The sequence below is a fragment of the Pipistrellus hanaki genome (assembly GCF_964339955.1).
Source record: "Pipistrellus hanaki genome assembly, chromosome: 3".
NCBI classification, from domain to species: domain Eukaryota; kingdom Metazoa; phylum Chordata; class Mammalia; order Chiroptera; family Vespertilionidae; genus Pipistrellus; species Pipistrellus hanaki.
Genome location: NC_140505.1, coordinates 182366059 through 182386821, shown reverse-complemented (window position 1 = coordinate 182386821; position 20763 = coordinate 182366059). Strand labels below are relative to the sequence as shown.

General features: G+C 50.7%; 1 protein-coding gene and 1 long non-coding RNA gene across 3 annotated transcripts in view; one reads left to right on the top strand and one right to left on the bottom strand.

Annotated features, from left to right (window-relative positions):
* Positions 1-56: 56 nt before the first annotated feature.
* On the bottom strand, positions 57-14749 carry APOL5 (apolipoprotein L5). Its single transcript, XM_084876822.1, is given in 7 exon segments — positions 57-985; positions 988-1027; positions 4350-4382; positions 4384-5260; positions 6500-6620; positions 11146-11249; positions 14414-14749. Coding segments are annotated over 6 exon segments (1191 nt in total). The 5' UTR covers positions 11177-11249; positions 14414-14749; the 3' UTR covers positions 57-896.
* Positions 14750-18819: 4070 nt separating this feature from the next.
* Positions 18820-20763, top strand: part of LOC311619005 — a 48356-nt gene continuing 46412 nt past the window's right edge. Inside the window, exon 1 of one of the 2 annotated variants that reach the window (XR_014794431.1) lies at positions 18820-20703. This is a non-coding gene — a long non-coding RNA (uncharacterized lncRNA). Of the gene's footprint in view, positions 20733-20763 lie in introns of both variants that reach the window. The other variant, XR_014794432.1, reaches the window with a different exon arrangement.

Genomic DNA, 20763 nt, shown 5'->3' with positions numbered 1-20763 from the left:
CTTTGGCTGCAGTCAGCCCTGAGGAGACTATTCATTCCAGTGATTTAACAGGCTAATTTAAGAATAGCAGGCTGTTTCTTTAATTTTGATGTAAATATTTAAAATATGGGTTTTTTCATTTTATAAAACAGTAATTCGCATAATAGAACACTTGAAAAGTACAGAAAGGCAAAGAGAAGAAGGGAACAGTAACCAAAATTCCCTCTAAATAAAGATAGCCACGGTGTGACCTCGCTGTGTGTGTGTGTGTGTGTGTGTGTGTGTGTGTGCGCGAGCGCTCGCGTGTGTTTTTGCATACAGGCTTGAGATATGTGTTTCCTTTGGTTAGGCAAAAGGTGAGGAAATATATAGATAAATTTTCATTCTGCTTTTCTCACCTAACTTGATAAAACATTTTCCATGTTAATCCAATTATTGAACATTGTTTCGATGGCTACGTAATAGCCTCTTAAGTGGATGACTGGCCTGTATGGCGTCAGTCTTAGTGTAGGAACATTTTAATGGTGTCCCATTTTTCAGTTATAAATTCTGCTGCTGTAAAGGGATAACTTCCTCCCGGTAACGGCTTTTCTCTAACCGCTGACTTCTCCTTGCCACCGGAATGTAGATCCTACCTAAGCGTGAGCAACAAAGACTGCGTGCGTGGTGTGACTGTAGTGACGGGGTGGGGACCACGTGAGGAGGGGGGTGGCAGGGGAGCAGAGCATAGTTTATTGTAAGACAGAGGCGTTTTCCCATTTGATTGTAATTGTACTGTGTAATTATATACCATTTGGAAAATACACGTGTTCTAAATGTGTCTCAGCCCCAGTCGGAACTGACATGTATGTTTAGGTCTCCTTGGACTCTAACCCTGACTGCCCCCCCCCCCCCAGAGCGACTGATCTCTTGCAAATCTAGTCTAGTCCCCGGTATTTCTGGAGTCCCCGGGGGTTACCGCACAGTGCTGCAGGTCTCCTAGCACCCTCTCCGGGCACCCCATCGTTGAAGACGTGCATTCTGCCTCTGCTGGGACCAGCCTGGCCAACTAGGGCGAAAGGAGAAGAAAGGAGTTAGTCACTCCCGTGGATTGACTGGGATCGCACACGGGTTCGTGTGGGCGCCCAGCTCTCACAGGGCTGAGGAGGTAGTTCCCCCACCTACACAGCAGCCTCCGTTGGTCTGGTTCACAGCTGGGCCCCACATGTGCCCGCACCCAGGTGCTAATGACACTTGTGCTTTGAAGAACTGAATGTCTGGCCCCTCTGGCTGGAAATGCACACAGGCCATGTGCAGAGGGACCAGTGAGGTGACGGGCAAGGGCACAGGCCCAGAATGCATGTCTGCGGAGCAGAAACAGAAGACACCCACTTCTCTCACCGCCTGGGCTTCCCCCCCACCTTCCACTACCCATCCCCCTCCCCCCGCCCTGGGAGTACCCACCATCCTGTCCTCCTTGTGTCATTCCATGTACCTCTCCTCCTCGGTAATGGCTTATCTGGGGTCTGTCCTTCCTCAAGTACCATGAGGGCAGAGACTGTCTTTTCTCAGGATCCTCGGTGCCCTGCAGACACCTGGCCTGAGCTTGTGCTTGCTCCAAGACAGGCAAGGGAAGGGTGGGCAAGGCCCTTCAGAATATGAATCCTTGTGTAAAATAATTTACCCCCAAATCTGCCCCTGGCCTATTAGGAAGCTGGAGAATGTACCCGGTGGGTAAAAGGATATGGATGTACATTGGAATCTTGTTTCTCAAACTTAATCCATTCCACAAGGCCTTTCAAGAACGATGTGATAAAAAATTTAATCATTTTTTTTCCCATTAGAAATAATATAAATTGAGCCGAAACCGGTTTGGCTCAGTGGTAGAGCGTCGGTCTGTGGACTGAAGGGTCCCAGGTTCGATTCCGGTCAGGGGCATGTGCATTGGTTGCGGGCACATCCCCGGTAGGGGGTGTGAAGGAGGCAGCTGGTCGATGTTTCTCTCTCATCGACATTTCTAGCTCTCTATCTCTCTCCCTTCCTCTCTGTAAAAAATCAATAAAATATATTTTTTTTTAAAAAAAGAAATAATGTAAATTGAATTAATCCAATCCAGACCCCAAAATGATTCCCTATTTCAACTTTTCTTATATACAGTATTAGAGGCCCGGTGCACAAAATTAGTGCACAGGAAGAAGAGGGTCCCCTGGTTCAGTTCTGGTCAAGGGCATGTGCCCGGGCTGCAGACTCCATCCCTAGAGTCTCTCTCCAATCCGGGACCCCTCCAGGGATGTCCAATTGCCATCTACACTCAGACATTCCTCTCACAATTCAGGACTGCTGGCTCCTAACTGCTCATGCCTGCCTGCCTGATCACCCCTAACTGCCTCTGCCTGCCGGCCTGGTTGCCCTCAACTGCCCCCTTCTGCTGACCTGGTCACCCCTAATTGCCTCCTCCCCCCCTGCTGGCCTGGTAGCCCCCCATCCAGCCTGGTCACTCTTTACTGCCCCATCTGCTGGCCTGGTTGCCCCCAACTCCTTCCCACTGGTCTGATTGCCCCCAACTTCCTCCCCTGCCAGCCTGGTCACCCTATGCAGCCTGCTATTCAGTCATTTGGTCGTCCCTCACTAACCCCCCTGCCAGCCTGGTTGTCCCATGCAGCCTGCTGTTCAGTCACTAGTTTGGTCATTTAGGTTGTGACGGGCCCTGGCTTTTTATATATTAGGCCATGTCTAATATACTGTTTAATTTATAAACACTTCTCTTAAATTTATCAAACCACCCCCTTCTAATCTTAAAGGAATTTTTTATATGTCCCTGCCTCTGAAATGCTATCACAGGCTAACTGCTTTTCCTTTATCCACGCCACAACAGTTTTTCTACCTATTCGGTTCCTATGATTGCTGTTTTGTGAGCACTTTCACACCCTTAGCAACATTAGCTTTTGCTAATCGATGGCCTCTTTATTTTATTTTTTAAATACATTTATATTGATTTCAGAGAGGAAGGGAGACGGGGAGAGAGAGAAACATCAATGATGAGAGAGACTCTGGGGATGGAGTCCGCAGCCTTGGCACATGCCCTTGACCAGAACTGAACCAGGACCTTTCAGTCTGCAAGCTGATGCTCTATCCTCTGCATCAAACCAGCCTGGGCTGATGGCTTCTTTATGTTTTAAAATTATGCTAAATTCAGCAACCAAAGCATTTTCTCCTTTGCATGTTGCCTGCCATGCTGATACCTCACTTGAAAGGGTTGTCTGTTCGAAAATGGAAATTTTGTTCCAAAACAGTGACTTTTTTTTTTTTTTTCTGTGAACAACTTGGCCTGGAACCAGGTTGTTGGAGGTGGGAGACGTTGGAGAAACGAGGTTCGACTGTAGAGGAATGGGAAGAACCCCCACCCCCACCTCCACCCCGCTTAAAACAGGGGGTCCCTGGATCTCTAGGAGAGCCTTTCAAATGTCCAAAGCCCGGGTCCTACCCCACATCAGTTAGACCCACTCATCGGTGTGTGTTAAGGCTTCCCAGGCGATTTCAACATGCAGACGGGATTGGGACACTTTCTTCATCCTTGGCCCCGTCACAGGCCCCAATTAATGGGTCAGTGCATGAACTAATGAGTGAATGAATGAATGAATGAATGAATGAATGAATGAATTTATGAGCCTCACAGTCTTCTGTGTCTCTTCCCAGCATCTGAGGCAGTGGCCTTGCTATCCGGTCCCATCCCACCCTTTCTGTAGAATTAAGGAGGAATTTTGAAATTCAGCTTCATTTTCCTGATAGTCATTTTCATTTCCTACACATAGGTAGTTAATGTCTCTGAATAAGAGAGTCTAGGAATACAAACTCCTTTTTAAGGAAGGATCCTTTCCCAACTTGTTTGAAGGGTCACCTTTACCATGAAATGCCACTCACGTCATTCAACACAACTAGGGAGCACCTGCTGTGAGCCCAGCACGGCTCACCTGCTGGCGCTCTGCAGAAAGACAGCCAGCCAGCACCTAACATACAGGCCAAAACCAGTTTGGCTCAGTGGATAGAGCATTGGCCTGCAGACTGGAAGGTCCAGGGTTCGATTCCGATCAAGGGCGTGCACCTTGGTTGCAGGCACATCCCCAGTAGGGGGTGTGCAAGAGACAGCTGATGGATGATTCCCTCTCATTGAACTCTCTATCCCTCTCTCTTCCTCTCTGTAAAAAATCAATAAAATATATTTTAAAAAACAACAAAAAACAAACACAGGTGATTTCAAAGACGCACGGTCAGCGCTTTGGGAGAAAAGCACAGGATGCTGGAAAGAGCAGGAGGGACCTCATTTAAGGGAGGAGTATGGGAAAGTCCCCTCTGGAAAAGGCAGTTGTGATTATGTGGGTTTCCATGCCTACCTGGTTGGCATCCCCACTTATCCTCGGCATCCTTTGCCCTTCTTCCTCCCTCCTGGTTCAGCCTCTGGATGGTCAGCATGTAGCGCTGGGACTGCTGGTCCAACTCCTGCTCCAGCTCCCGGGCGAGCGTCCTCAATTCCTCGGCCATCTCCGTCCTCGCCCCGTCTTCCAGGTGCCTCCAGTTCTCCTGGATGCTTCTCATGTCCTGCATGAGGAAGTAGCCAGCCCCAGCTACGCTCAGCATCCGGGCAGCACGGGTCATAGCCAGGACAGGCGCCCCCGCCGCTCTCTGCACCCCTGTGGCCCTCCAGAAGGGCACACGCCTTGTGGCCACGAAGTTCCTGACCCTCGCAATGAAGCTACGGCTGGCCTGGGCCTCCCGGAAGGCCCGAAGCTGCCTGATGCTCCCGAGAGCGTCAACACACCTCCTGATGAAACTCACATCAGAGAAATGCATCCCTCCCCCGGTTCCAGCCTCCGCGCCCATGGAGAGACTCGCCAGTCTGCTAGCTCTGTCTCTTGCTGCCGAATTGCTCCTATTTTCTAAGACATTTGTCAAAATGTTGGTGGCAGCAGCTGCTAACCCCAGGCTCTGCCCTGCTGCTGTGAGCAGCAGGCTCCCTCCTGTTGTCACGGGTGCCAGGGCCACACCCAGGATGGTCATGACGCTGGACACCGCCCCCGAGGAGCTGGCCACCAGGCTGGTCTTGGTGAGCATCTTGTGGGTTGTGTCAACTTGGTCTGCGATGCTGCGAAGTTCACTGATAGTCTTCTCCAGCTGGTGCTTCCGCCAGGGAAACTCTTGGAGAAGCATCATCTCCTCCTGGGACAGGTTCCCGGACGGCCCGAGCCCTTCCTCCCGTCGCATCAGCTCCTGGGCCACCATATAGTACAGCACATCAACTTCGTTCCTGTGGGCGGACACAGCACACGCGTGTTTTCCCAACTCGGGGACGGGCTCACCTGGGAGGCTAAGGACTTCTAGGTCATCTCAGTTCCCGAACGCACGTGGGGAGCAGTGCCCTGGGAGTCAAGGTACAACTTGGGGAGCAGTGAGACAGACGGTGGCCCTCAGGCCTGCCCCCCTCTGGTGGCAGGAACTGTGGATGCGATCCCTCTGCACGGCCTATCAGGCTGTGACGCCCATGTGATGAATCAGGCACAATATTGTCCCGTCCCTGCATCATTGGCTTTCGTCACCGAATCTTTTCTTAATAAACACACCTCTGTGCGTAATTTGTGCATCTGCACAGGCTGGTGAGCAGGTCTGTCCTGGGAAATAGAGTATAAGAGCCTGTGGAAGTTGTGTTCTCCATTTCTGCTTTTTCTGTTTAAAGGGGGTCTATCTGGAAATCATGGTTGCTTCTGGGGAGGGAGCGGACCCCTGGGGCCAAAGCTTTGTGGGACACTTCCTTTTGACTGTCTGCCCTTCTGTTCCTTTCAAGTTTTGTACCACGTGCACGCATTAGACGCATTTTAAAAAATGGTAAAATAGCCTACACAGATAAAAAAAAAAGGTGGGGGGGGGGGCCTCCAGGGAGACACCAAATATCACCTCTCCCCTAGGGGAGGGCTCTTGGCCATTCACTCGGACATGCGTGCATTTTGGAAACTGGAAGCAGATTTCCAACAGAGGGCGGCCGTGCTTGGGAACAGCGGGTTCTGCTCTGCTCGCTAACAGGCCGGAGAGGCGCCTTGTCTTACAGGAGGAGGGGCTGCCAGTGTGGACACCGTGGGCCTGTGCCAGATGCTGCAGTCGTCTTCCTACGGAGTCTGACTTGTCTGGCCCTCGGGGTCTGGGTTTAGGATATTGGAGAGGGCGTGTCTATGGGGAAGGAGGCAGGCCTCGCAGGAAAACCCGACGGAGCCCAAGCAGCCCCAAGCTCCGGAGGAGCTGTTGGCAATGGTGTTAGAGCCCTCTGGTGCCTGGCAAGCCATCAGCAGCTTCCGGTAGACCGGCCAGCTGCCCCCTCCCCAGGGAAGCAGGAGCGGCTTCTGACATCCTTCCCATCAAGTCACTGTGTGCCCGGTGCGTGCCAGCCGCCTTCCCGGTGCTGGGATTCTGGCAGCGAGCACACCAGCCCGGTCCCTGCCCGCACAGAGCTCTCCCTCCGGTGCTTCCACCCCAGACATCACTGCTCTGGGGTTACCTTCCAAAACGAAGCTGCTCCGTCACCGCCTCCCAAGCCCGCCAATCAGAGAGGAGCCAGTGCATGTCGTCTGTGGTCATGGTGGCGAGGCCTTCAACGATGCTCCGGGGAAGCAGACCATCTAAGTACAACATTAGGGAACAACATGAGCAACATTAGAATACGTCAAAAACTGTAATGTCTCACAAGTTGCACGTCTTTTTTTTTTTTTTTTTTTTTTTTTTTTGCCTGGTGATTTCAAACAAACGAACCGTGACAATGCCCAGAGCTAACCAGGATGCAGTCAAACTGGGCATCTCTTAGGTTTCTGGTGGCTCTCGAATTTTTGCTATCACATGTTTAGTCACAAAAATCTTCTGATGATCATCCAATAACCCAACAACAGGCACCAAGACGATTAGGGCCATTTAAGACGGCAGCAGGAAGCCCTATTGCAGGAATCTTCCTGCAAGGGGCATCTAGTTTAAGTTATAATATTGCAAACTCAGAAGCAAGTGAGCGTGCATTCCGTCCAGCCCGCTGCTCTACCTTCCCAGAAGGATTGTCCAGTCCCTGCTCAACCCTTCCTGAGCGGAGGCGTTCCCTGGCTGGTTAGCTGTTTGTATAACCAGGTCAGTGTCGGGCAGCAGACTATGTCACCCCAAAGATGCCTCTTCGATCACGCAATGTTTTGAGCTGTCGGCACCTGGAAAACAGCAATGCAGGAGGCTGTCTCTGAACTCCCTTCGTCTGCCTACGGACACATCCACCAAAAGGCAGTCAGCTGTCCTGGGTTCCCTTCCCGGAGTGTCATCAACCAGGGAGGTAGACTCTTGTTACAGGAGAGGAGACTGGAAGTTGACACCACACCCAGGCACACTTTGTCACGAATTATCATACCTCCCCTCTTTTCTCCCAAGGATCCTTCATCTTTCCTAAAAAAATAATTTACTCCCCTCGGCGAGGCCTGCAGCCCCTCCCCTTTCTCTATGAAAATGGTACTTAAGATTGAATTGGAAGCCTCCTTAGGGAGTTACTCGTTTTTCCCTGGGTCTCACCCATTTGTTCATGAAGGATATGTGTCAACAGACTTTTCTTTTTTTCTGTTTTTTTTTTTTTTTAAATATATTTTATTGATTTTTTTACAGGAGAGGGATAGAGAGCTAGAAATGTCGATGAGAGAGAAACATCGACCAGCTGCCTCTTGCACACCCCCTACTGGGAATGTGCCCACAGCCAATGTACATGCCCTTGACCGGAATCAAACCTGGGACCTTTCAGTCCACAGACCGACACTCTACCACTGAGCCAAACCGGTTTCGACTGGTTTTTCTTTTATTACAAGGGTCTGATAAGAACTCAGAAGGGTAGAGGAAAAATTATTTTTCCTCCCCTCCATAGATAATGTTGCCTAGCTACCCTTGCTTCGAATCCCTTATGCTGCAGCTTCCTGTGTTGCTCAGAAATCACCCCTGATCCTGTTGATTTTTTCATTTACTTCCAGTAACTTTTCAAATGCATATTCTTGTTCACGTGGCTTTCATAGCATGCTATGACTGTGTCTGTTATTTTCCAGATGTAATATTGTAGGACAACTATTGTCCATATTGCTACACCACTACCAGATGATTATTATTATTTTTTAATGTATTTTATTGATTTTTTTACAGAGAGGAAGGGAGAGGGATAGAGAGTTAGACACATCGATGAGAGAGAAACATTGATCAGCTGCTTCCTGCACACCTCCCTACTGGGGATGTGCCCGCAGCCAAGGCACTTGGCCCCGACTGGAATTGAACCTGGGACCTTTCAGTCCGCAGGCCGGTGCTCTATCCACTGAGCCAAACCGGTTTTGGCCAGATGATTGTTTTTGATGGCTCTGCTCTTTCATCAAGAGGGGCCTGCCTTCATGTTTACAGACATACACCCTTCCTGCCACACAGCGGGGTCTTCATGTGTTTGTCACCCGTGTGAGTCCCTCATATCATGGCACTGACCCTGTCCTGGTTGCTGTCCCCACGCTGGCCAGTGGCTGGGCCAGGGATTGGTTCCCATGCCCGCCTCTGCTTTCTGACTGCTTGCAGTTCGGCGTGCAGGGCCTGGGGAGCTGCTTATATTTCCAGTTAAACTGGGGAAAGGAAGCTACTTGCTGTCATCGTATTGACAAACCTGTGCCTTTGAGAAGGTCTCAGCTTAGATCCTGAGTGAACCCACAGTCTGCTGCATCCCCTCCTACCCAGCGATGCGATATGCTTCTCAGGATTCTATTCTCCCTCCTCCTTCTAGGTAAGATTTGCCGCTGCTTTGCATTCCATGCTAACGTTATTTCCTACTATCACTTACTGTTGTGTTTTCTAACTGATGCAGTTACTCGGTAGAAACAGTATTCATTTTTAATACTCCTCTGGGCTTCACCGAATTTTTATTCCTTACAATAGTGATTAAATGAATAACTCATGAACACATAATGTTGGGTTTCTTTCCTGGTTTTTTTTTTTTTTTTTTTCAATATTTCTTTTTCTTATTTTGGTTCCATATCTCATTAGGCTAGCTTGAATTCTTAAATTATTTAATTTTATGAAATTGACTCCAGTATTTTACTGTTGGCAGTTGGTTTATAAAAACACTCTTTCACCTAAGGCGGTACGTTTTATGCCTGTATTTCCGTATTTTTATTAGGATGAGGTGCTGAGTTTTTAGACTCTAACGAGATTATTGTAATTTTCCTTTTTTATTTATCCCATGAGTATAGTGTATTATGTGCATAAATTTCCATATATTGAATTATTCTTATATTCCGTGGAAACCATTGCAGATTTTTGCATCGGCATGTTACAGATTTATATGTTCTAATATTGTATTCATTGTTTATCTTAGAGTTATAAGTGATATTGAACTATAGTTTTCTTTCCTGAAAACTTCATAGAATATAGGTAATAACACATTTCTGGAACAATTTATATTACATGAAAGTTGCTTGTTTTCTGAAGTTCTAAAGGAGCTTGCAGGTTTTTTTATGTTTGCCTCATCTTCCTGGGATGCTTTTAATCTTTTCAAGTTTTTAATGTGAGTAACAAACATATTCCACTTCTCTTCACTGAGACCAAAACCTCTCTCTCCCACCCTCCCCCCTGTCCTTTTTTAAAATATATATTTTTTTATTTACTTCAGAGAGAGAGAGAGAGAGAGAGAGAGAGAGAGAGAGAGAGAGAGATCAATGATGAGAGAGAATCATTGATCCACTGCTTCATACACACACCACACAGGGGGTTGAGCCCACAACCTAGGCGTGTGCCCTGACTGGGAATTGAACTGTGGCCTTGGGAATCGAACTCTTCAACCGTGAGCCATGCCAGCTTGAAGAGTTAAGCAGCAATAACAAGCCTGGTGGCAGTGCTCAGTGGTTGAGCATCAACCTATAAACCAGGAAGTCAGGGTTCGATTCCCAGTCAGAGCACATACCCAGGTCATAGGCTTGATCCCTGATCGTGCAGGAGGCAGCCAATCAATGATTCTCTCTCATCATTGATGTTTCTCTCTCTCTCTCCATCTCCCTTCCTCTTTGAAATAAATTAAAATATCTTTAAAAACAAAAAACAAAAAACATAGCATTAAAAAAAGAAGAAGCAATAACAAAATCCCTACTCTTTCAAAGTGCACTTGGTTCTCATTTTCCGTAAACAGGGATTTCTCGTGTTCTTTGAAAAGGTGTTTCACAGAAGAAGAAAGACAATGGCCGATCAACTCATGAAAAGTTGTTTAACATCAGGCAGGAGTTGCCAGAAAATGCAAACGCAGGCCACAGCGAGGCGCCATTTCCTTGGTCACTTTGGCAGAAGTGAAAAGGATGCCGGGAGCATCCTGCGCTGAGTGAGGGGAGGGTGTGTTCTCAGACACATGGCTGAGCCCAGAATAGAAGCCTTTGGAAGGACGGTTCGGAATATCAAGTAACATATAATGTACACAGGTCCGACACTCGGCATCACCCTGCAGACATTCATGCCACACAAACACACTGGCGTGTGCACAGACACGTGCAAGGCTGCCCACCAGGTCCTGGAAGTGGTGAAAACAAGTGGACACAATTTGAAATATCCATGAAGGGAGACGGGTTACATGAAAGTACACCAATACGAGATAAAGACTTAAAATGTGAAAAACAACGAGGCTCTCTGGGGTTAAATCCCATAATTAAACCAGTCTTGCCAAAGGACTGTGCTCAGGAGACCCGAGCCCACCCGGGAGTGTAGGAGGTGCTGCCCTGGGTTCCCATCACCATGGTTTCTGGCAATGACCCTGCGTGAAGAGGTGTGGCTGGCCCAAGGCCAAGTTCAGGGACTTCTGGGGGTCCTGACTCCTGGCTGCACAACCACAGGATGACCTCCGACCTGGCGATCTGAGCCCGCCAGCTGAGAGTCACAGCGGCCGGAGGGGGTGATCTGAGTATTTATTCTGATTTGGGGCTCATGAAATACAGTCTTTGTGTCCAAGGGACCTAGGATGTCTCTACTTGGGGGAGGAGGGTGAGCAGACCTCATGGGAAATAGGGCAGGATCCTCACCCACATCCAGGGCCCCGGGCCACTGCCCAGTCTCCAGGGTCACCCGTCACAGATTGAGATGGTGAACTGTGGCCAGAAGACACTGTCGAGGAGCGGAGAGCGTTACCTGAGTGGATTCTTGCTGGTGCCATGGCCATGGTGCCTCCAGGGCTCCTTGTGCTTCTCTCCGGAGGTGGCGATGGGTCTGGGCTGGAAGAGATGCCGCCCCACCTGGGAAAGAGGAAAGCAGACCCGCTGTCACTCAGGAGGGGAGCGGCTTCACACAGAACTCAGGCCTAGGAGTTCACAAACAGGTGAACCCCACGGGAGAGGACGGGCTGGGGGAGGGGGGGCGGCTGAGGGGGAGCCCTGGGAAATGCCGACCGTAGAGGGAACAAGGGGTTTAATGGGTCAGTTTCCGTTTGGGAAGATGGAAAGTTCTGGAGATGGGCAGTGGGGATGGTTGCCTAATACAGTGTTTTTCAACCTTTTTTGGGCAAAGGCACACTTGTTTCATGAAAAAAATCACGAGGCACACCACCATTAGAAAATGTTAAAAAATTTAACTCTGTGCCTATATTGACTATATATAAAGTAATTCTCTTGAATAGGAATCAAATAAACACAAAGAAAGTATTTTATAATTACTTTATTATGAAATATTAAGTAAACAAAATAGTGAAAAATTATAAAATTCTTGTCTTGTCTGCACCTACGGCACACCAGGCAACATCTCGCGGCACACTAGTGTGCTGCGGAACAGCGGTTGAAAAATGCTGGCCTAATAATATGAATGTGCTTAATGCCACTGAACTGGACACATAGAAATGGTTACGATGGTCAGTTTTATGTTATATTTTACTGCAATAAAAAATATATATCACAAAAAAAAAAAGAGACAGTAACAACAACAAGAAAAATAAGTGGCAAATAAAGAATACTCACCAGGAAAGTGTTACCAAAAAGCCAATGAAAATAGCAAACACTATTTTGGCAATTAATATTTTTAAAGCCAGGGAAGCAATTTCCTTGACAATGCAAGGAAATAGCTCTGAGGGTTCAAGGAAACTAACTGGGGAAGTTTAGGAAAGAAGAGAGGAGAAAAATAAAGCCGTCACAAAAATAAATGCTTATTGGAATTTACATAAGGGAAAAGAGACCCTATTTTAGAAAAAAAAAAAAAATTAAAAGCAACACTGCAGACAGATGAAGAAAGTGAGCAAATGAAGTGAAAACAAAGTGCTGAAAAACTTGGGCCAGCATGTACGGAATCGAGGCTCCGTGCGCTGATCGGAATCCCCGAAGAAGAAAACTGGGAGATGCGAACAGAATGGATGTTGGAGCAGCGCCTACAAAAGCTGTGAGGAGTATTTTTGTGACATGCTCTTAGGTGCATAGAAGTAGAGATATTTTGGTTGGTAATAGCTTACATCTGCTTTTTAGAATTTATCTAGAAACTCATAATGCGTCTCTCTTCTTGGCTTTTTATTCAGAATCCACACCCCTCATTTTGCAGACATTAAAGATAAACAAAAGGAAGCAGAGACAAATCCCTTTGATCCCCCCTACCTTCCCCCCTCCCATCCCCTTCCCCCTCCACGTTCCCCCACCCCATGATAATCACCAAACAACAAATATTTTGACTGGTATATCCTAATATATAAAAAGCCAGGGGCCCTGATGACCTAAATGACAGAACAAATGACTGAACAAGCAGGCTGCATGGGGCGACCAGGCCAGCAGGGTGGGGGGTCAGTTGGGGGCAATTAGGCTGGCAGGGGGGGAAAGTTGGGGTTGACCAGACCGGGGAGGAGGGGCAGTTAGGGGTGATCAGGCCAGGGGGGAGGGGGAAGTTGGGGACAACCTGGCTAGCAGCAGGGGGCAGTTAGGGGTGACCAGGCCAGCAGGAGGGCAGTTAGGAGTAACCAGGCTGGCAAGAGGGGCAGTTGGTGATTAGGCTGGCAGGGAGGGGCAACTAGACCAGCAGGGGGGCAGTTAGAGTGACCAGGCTGGCAGGGAGGGGGCAGTTGGGGGCAACCTGGCCAGCAGTAGGGGGCAGTTAGGGGCAACCAGGCTGGAGGGGGGGGTCAGTTGGGGGTGACCAGGCCAGTGGGGTGGGGACAGTTAGGAGTGACCAGGCTGACAGGGAGGGGGCAGTTGGGGTGACCTGATCAGCAGCAGGGGGCATTTAGGGGCAACCAGGTTGGCAGGGCAGCATTGATGACCAGGCAAGCAGTAGGTGAGCAGTTAGGAGCCAGAGGTCCAGAGTTATGAGAGGGATGTCCAACTGCCGATTTAGGTTCAATCCTTGAGATCAGGCCTAAACCAGCAGTCGGACATCCTCAGAGGGATCCCAGATTGGAGAGGGTGCAGGCTGGGCTGAGGGGACCTCCTGTGCATGAATTTTGTTCACCAGGCCTCTAATCTATAGATATAAAGAGCCAGGGTTCGTAACATTCAAAAGGATGGGAGAAATGACCGAACGCCAGGCTATGTGTGCAGGAGGCTCGGGTAGGCAGGGATGTGTGGCAGTGGGGATGGGGATGGGGATGGGGATGGGGTGGGGATGGGGATGGGGATGGGAATGGGGACGGGGATGGGGGAGGTGGGGCCAGTGGAGGGGGGTCTATACTCCCCACATGGGGGCTGCGGAGGCTGTGAGCCCTCTAGACGGCCTGCAGGCACAGGCACCACCTCCATGCCACATCCCCACTTCTGTCAGTCCCACCAGCCCTGAGGCGCCTCCCTGAGCTATTTCCGGCAAGGCCTGTAGGATGACTCCCCCCCCCCTCCCCCCGCTTGGCGCACCCATGGTAGCAGACAGCCTTTTCTCCCTTTTCTTTCCCTCCCTCCCAGCTCCTCCTCGGAGCCTCTCTCAGAAAGAGGCCTCAGCCCCTCCGAGAGAAAGAGAGAGAGGGAAAGAGAGAGAGAGAGAGAGAGAGAGAGAGAGAGAGAGAGAGAGAGAGAGAGGCGGGAGAGAGGAGAGAGAGAGAGAGAGAGAGAGAGAGAGAGAGAGAGAGAGAGAGAGAGAGAGGTGGGAGAGAGGGAGAGAGAGAGAGAGAGAGGCGGGAGAGAGGGAGAGAGAGAGAGAGAGAGAGAGAGAGAGAGAGAGAGAGAGAGAGAGAGAGGCGGGAGAGAGGGAGAGAGAGAGAGAGAGAGAGAGAGAGAGAGAGAGAGAGAGAGAGAGAGGCGGGAGAGAGGGAGAGAGAGAGAGAGAGAGGCGGGAGAGAGGGAGAAAAGGGAGGCAGGCAGGCCTGGAGGACTGCTGAGAGGAGAAAGAGAGACAGAGACTGGGAGAGCCTGGGATGGAGAGATGGAAACAAAACAGACTGGATGGAAGGGAGGCCTGTGGGGGCCAGGACTGAGATGTGTCACCGACCCCCTCCCCAACTCACGTGTGGTGCTCAGGAGGGAGCAGGGGAGCCAAAGCCACAGGCGGGGTGGAGGAGGGTGCCCTCGCCTCTGGAGGCTCCCAGGATCTTCACACTGCCTCCCGAAGGCGCCCCAAGTCCCTCTTCCTCTCAGTGCCACACCGCGGTGGCCGTGGATCCTGGGTCGCCGCAGCACCCGCGTGCAGGGCCCTCCCCCAGGACACGGGGAGAGAGAGTGTCCAGCACTCACACTCACTCACAACTGCACACACACAGACACACACAGCGCCCACCAGCTCACAGCCTTTCCTCCCTCTCTTTCCCCCCCTCGCTCTGGCTCTCTCGGAGCCTCTCTCAGAAATCTGAGGCCTCAAGGAAGGAAGAGGGTGGAGCTGCAAACTACCCTATCCTCTTCCTCTCTCTCCCTTCCAGGATGTCTGCTCTGGATCAGGCCTTTGGAATCCAGGGCTCTGGCTGTTTTACAACAGGATGGGGCCAGCCGGAAAGGGTAAACAGCACCAAAGATGGCTGATGCGGCCACCCACCTCTGCCTCAGCTGGACCAGTCAGTTCAGTCTCAGAACAGTGGCACTCACCGGGGATCCCCACTTCCCCAGCCATGGCTCTAGGGTCTCTGTGCCAACCTCCTCTCCCCCTTGGCCCTCCCCACCGCTGGTGCTCGCTGCAGCTCCGTGGGCCTTACTTAGCCACCCCTCCCTCCCTCTTCCCACAAAAGAGGCTGCACCTCATATTCATAGAAACTTTGTAACATTTTTGGGGGAAGAAAAAAAAACACACACACAAAATATGATGACCAAGAGGATTCGGAGTCTGGCTCAGGAGAATGGAGAGAAGGGAAAATTCCTTAAGTTGGCCGATGCCAAGGTATGTCTGAGTGACTGCCTGGCGTGTGGCAGGTGTGTGACCGCAGAGGAAGAAGTCCGAGTTTCTCAGCAGTGGGAAGGATCAGCGAGCAGGCGGGCAGTAAGGAGCGAGGGGTTCCAGACTGCGAGAGGGATTTCCAACTGTCGGCTCAAGGGAAGAGGCCTAAGCCAGCAGGCGGACATCCCCTGAGGGGACCCGGACTGCAAGAGGATGAAGGCCGGGCTGAGGGTCGCTCCCTTCCCCTCCCCCACACAAATTTTGTGCACCGGGCCCCTAGTTACTTCATAAAAGACTTCACATTCATTTCCTCGAATTTGCCCTAAAGAACCTTGTGAGGCGAGAGCATGTATGTCTCGTGCATGTCACAGCCGAGGGACGCTCCGTGCGCGCAGGCGGAGGACTTACTCAGGTCTCTCCCGTGGGCGCAGGCTGAGGACGCCGGGGACCCTCCCTTCCGTCGGTCTGCCTTTGGCTTCTGCTCGGGGCCCCCACACGTGAAGGCGTGTCTCTCTAGCTGTGGGATCTCAGGCAGATGGGATGGGGCAGCCTCGAGCCAGGTTTCCAGAGTCCAGGCCGCGCTGACCCCGGCAGCTAAGCCGTGTGGACAGAGGCCAAAGGTTGGACAAATAAGTGACCGCTTACCCCCAGGTAGGAGGAGGCACAGAACTATTTGGGTTTCTCCACCCAAATGAAGCCTCTGATGGTCAACGGCTCCGCGGAAAGAGTGTATTTATTCGGAACAGGACCTTGTCCAGGCACAGCCCCCCCTTCCCCACCCCCCACCCCCGCCCCGCCCTTGCTTTCCTTTCAGTGGTTGGGGTATTTCTGAAGCAGGACGTGACCCTGAGGACAAACACACCAACACATCTCACACACCAGCACCTCTCAGACTTCATGTGCCCCCAAGGCCTGGGACCTCCTCGGATTGCCCATTTGGGCTCAGTGGGTTTTGGGAAAGGCCTGACGGTCTGAGTTCCCAACCACACTCCCAGGGGTCCCCGTGGCTCTGAAGTTCCAGGCCAGGCTTCGGCCTGTGGCTCGTGGCCCGCTGGCCTGACTCCTGATGGTCCCAGCCCTGGCCTCTGTTCTCATCCCCGGATGACCCCCCGGTTGGACAAACTCAGAGTGCCCCCACCACGTGTCGCCTGGGGACAGTTTCAGTTTTGCAAAGATGAGGCAAGTCCTGGAGAGGGTGGCGGGGGCAGCTGCCCAGCGCTGCCAATGGACCTGGACAGGTCCATATGCCGTTCCGTACACTCCACCACACGTGGTAAAAAGAGAGAGGGAATTGCACTTATCCAGGTTCAAAACCATCGTTAGCGCCACACGTGGGGAGGCTGTGTCCATTCAGCTGCCCCGAGCCTGGTTCCTCTTTTCTTAAAATCGTCTTCTGATCCACCTTCTGGACCAACAGAGGGGCCAACCCTAAACCCTCAGACGTGCCCATGGGCTCCAAGCCTCACCGGGCAGGCTTCACTGCACGGGCTGTGTTCGCCACACAAGCTCTCCCGCCATCAGAGAATTCAGACACCAACCTGTGACTGCACCCAATAAGTGTGATAGACTTTATAAAATATATATATATATATATATATATATATATATATATATATATATATAATACTCTTGTATATTCTTTTTAAATATATTTTTTATTGATTTTTACAGAGAGGAAGGGAGAGGGATAGAGAGCTAGAAACATCTATGAGAGAAAAACATTAACCAGCTGCCTCCTGCACACCCCCTACTGGGGATGTGTCTGCAACCAAGGTACATGCCCTTGACTGGAATCGAACCTGCGACTTTTCAGTCCGCAGGCCGACGCTCTACCCACTGAGCCAAACCGGTTTCGGCATAACTAATATATTTTTTAAAAGAAATGTAGGCAAATAAGTTTGCTGAGGTTTCTGCAGGCCAAGGCTGTAAGGAGGAACCTGCCCCCTGGGGGGAGGGGGAGGAGGTAGCAAAACCTCAGGAGGTGGAGGGGTCCAATGGGCAGATGCCACCTTCCAGGGAAAGCCCGGGCTCGAAGGTTCCCAGTGCCCAAGGGAGACTGCCCCTGAGGCTGATGTTGAACTCACTGGAGGCAATACCCACTGGCATTCCTCTGATGGCCACTGAGCAGGGGTAGAGCCTCCTCCCCTGCAGTGCGCCCTCTACTGGCAAAGCTCAACATGGAGCCAGGCTCAAAGGAAAAAGGTCAAGAGTCACAGCAGTGCACTCAACGTCCAGCACTTTGGGGAGGATAATTTTTTTCCTTTTTTTTACTTTAAAAATTGCATTGGACTCTAAAAGAGAATTTGATTTGGGGTTTTGATGCTTTTGGACTTTAAAAGAGTTTGATTTCTTTGAACTTTGAACTCACGAGGGCAGCACAATTTGATTTCGGACTCATTCCCTTCGACTTTAATTTGCGAGGAAATCGAATCTTAATATTTCTCCCTGGGAAGTTTGCAACGGGAGGGAGTTAATATGCAATATGGCTTCTTCCTATTGGCCTTTTAGGATGGGGCTATCTTTATGCTAAATGTTGATCTCATTGCAAAGTCTCTGACGAGATATTGGCTGTGGCTTACTAGCAGCTGGGATGGGGCGTGGGAGGAGACAGGCCTCGGGGTTCATGAATGTTCTGATCTGACCCATCCTGAAACCTCTTGGTGGCAACTTTCCAACAGCAGACCCGGGACCATTCGGACAGCAGAAGTGACGGGCACTGACGAGCAGTTGGGTCAAGCTGAGAGCAGGGCCGTTCTGTTGGATGGTTGATTGCCACCTGCTGACCAGGGACTTAAAGGTCAACGCATTATTAAACGAAGGTTAGGAAGCACTAGTGGTTCTCAACCTTCCTAATGCAGCCACCCTCTGATACAGCTCCTCGTGTTGTGGTGACTCCCAACCATAACATCTAATTTTGCTACTGTTAATGAATGGTAATGTAAATATCTGTGTTTTCCCATAATCTTAGGAGACCCTGCTAGCAGTTCTCAACCTGTGGGAATTAGGCGACCCACAGGTTGAGAACCACTGCTGTAGAGCCTAAAACCACCGGAAAACACAGATATTAGAAGCAGCAATGAAAATAATTGTATGGTTGGGGGTCACCACCACATGAGGAGCTGTATTAGAGGGTCGCGGCATTAGGAAGGTTGAGAACCACTGCTCTAGAAGGATCCCTTATTTCCTACTGTTTCCACGTGAAGGGGTTCATCCAAGCATTCCTGGCCTCTCTCCATGCTCTTGCTTACCAACTCCCAGGGGGTAGGAGCAACTGCCACGGTGGGCAGGTTGGCCGGGGGAACTGACACCGACTTCTGAGAGCACTCAGGACGCTGTGCTCCCAGGCTGCACGGGGCTGGCCTGACGTCGTACGGCGTGTGGCAGGGCGAGGGCCGTCTGATTCAGCAGTGAAGTGTTAGCAAGCCAAGTTGTCGAACCAACCCAGAGCCGCTTCCTTCCACAGCTTTCATCAAGTGGATACTTTGACCTCCACCTGCCTGCCTCCTGGTCTACTTCTTCCTTGGATCTAAACTTGGATGGGAGAAAAAGAGGTGCTATCTATTAGCCCCACGAACCCCAACTGATTCAAATTGTTTTCATTTTTTTAAAAATATATATTTTATTGATTTTTTTTTTTTTTTTTTTTTTTTTTTTTTTTTACAGAGAGGAAGGGAGAGGGATAAAGCTAGAAACATCGATCAGCTGCCTCCTGCACACCTCCCACTGGGGGGGTGTCCACAACCAAGGTACATGCCCTTGACTGGAATCAAACCCTGGATCCTTCAGTCCGCAGGCCAACGCTCTATCCACTGAGCCAACCCAATTTCAGCATTATCTTCATTTTTGAAATTGGATTCTCTACATTAGTGCTGTCCAATACAACCATAATGCAAGCCACGTATGTTAGTGAACATTGTCTATAGTCACATTATATTGTATTTAAAGCAGTATGTGATCTACTAAAATTATTACAACGATTAATTAGGTACTTGATATAGTTTTCCTTCCTACGTCTCTAAAGTCTGGTGTGCATTTCACGCTGACAGCACACCTTAGATTGGACTTGCCGCGTTCCCAAGGCTCAATGGCCACACGACCAGTGGCAGCCACACTGAACAGTCCTGGTCTGCGTGAGCTTGCCTCTCAGAGAAAGGAAGGCCAGCTTTGCGCTGGGGTTTTGGTAGCTGAATTGTAACCATGAATTAAGACTATCTCTCCTGAACAGACAGAAAAGGCGGGGTGGGGTGGGTGTGCGGGAAGAGATCAACCAATGCACTTGTATTGTATGCATATATGCATCACCCATGGAAACAGACAGTAAGTTGGCGAAGGCCCAGGGTGGGGGGAGGAATGGGGGAAAGGGAGGATGTATGCAACACTTTCAACAATAAAGATTAGAACAAACAAACAAAAAGAGAATACCTCTCCCTCCCTCCCTCTTGCTTCGTTGAGAGTCCAAGAAAGGGTTCAGATTGCTGTCTGTCTGACGTAATCTCTTTGCCTGTGACCCTGGGCACTGACTGAGCACAGCGGCCTTTTGGTTTGCTTTTGGTTGAAAGTCAGATTTTAGACCCAAGAGAGTGACTTACGGGTGACACCACCTTGCATTTCATCACAGACTCAAGGGCCACTGGAAGCTCCTGGCTGGTGAGGGTGGGCTGGGACGAGCCAGAATGATACAAGGAGGCCCCCTGAGGCCACCCACAGCTAGTCAGGTGCTGATGGAACCCCAGCCTCCGCTGGGGTTCTCAGCCATTGTGAGGTTCAGCTTGGTGACTGAGATCCCTAACTTGCTTCTGGTACAGGAGGAGAGGTCCTGAGCAGGACAGCTGACCGCCCGAGGTCACAGACCTCAGCCCAGCAGGACAAATCCACTAGCTGCTTGGAAGGTCCCACAAGCTGGCAGAGCCTCACAGTGTTGGGCGTGGCAGCAGGGGGCAACTGCGAGCTGATTGGAATCTGTGCTGCTTCCTCTTCTTAATAAAACATGCATCACATGGGAGAGTGGACAGATTGCTCAGAACTCGTGGTCTGCCTGACCACCGTAGGGCCCGGCACCCCCTCGGGGCCCCACTCCCCACAAAAGGGGAGAACAGTGGTGGGTGGGGCTGCCCAGAATGGCTGGGAGAGATGACGGGCTTCCTGTGGTGAGGAGCGGAGACATAGTCACTAGTGGATATGTGAGGTGAGCATTTGTTCGCAGAACCCCAGGTGGAGCAGATGATGCTTCAGAGAAGGAGAGGAGCCATGGAGAGGTCTTGTGGCTGGAGGCTTGGCAGGGAGGGAGCCAGCAGGAGAGCTGTCCAGGCTGAGTCAGGAAGGGGGAGGGTTCAGGTAGAGGGGAAGGGGCCAAAGGGGTGGGGCCAGGCAGAGAGGGATGGGTTTGGTGGGGCCAGGCAGAGGGGTGGGGCCAGGCAGAGGGGGATGGGGTGGGTTGGGCCAGGCAGAGGGGGAGGGACCAGGTAGAGGGGTGTGGCCAGGCAGAGGGGGAGG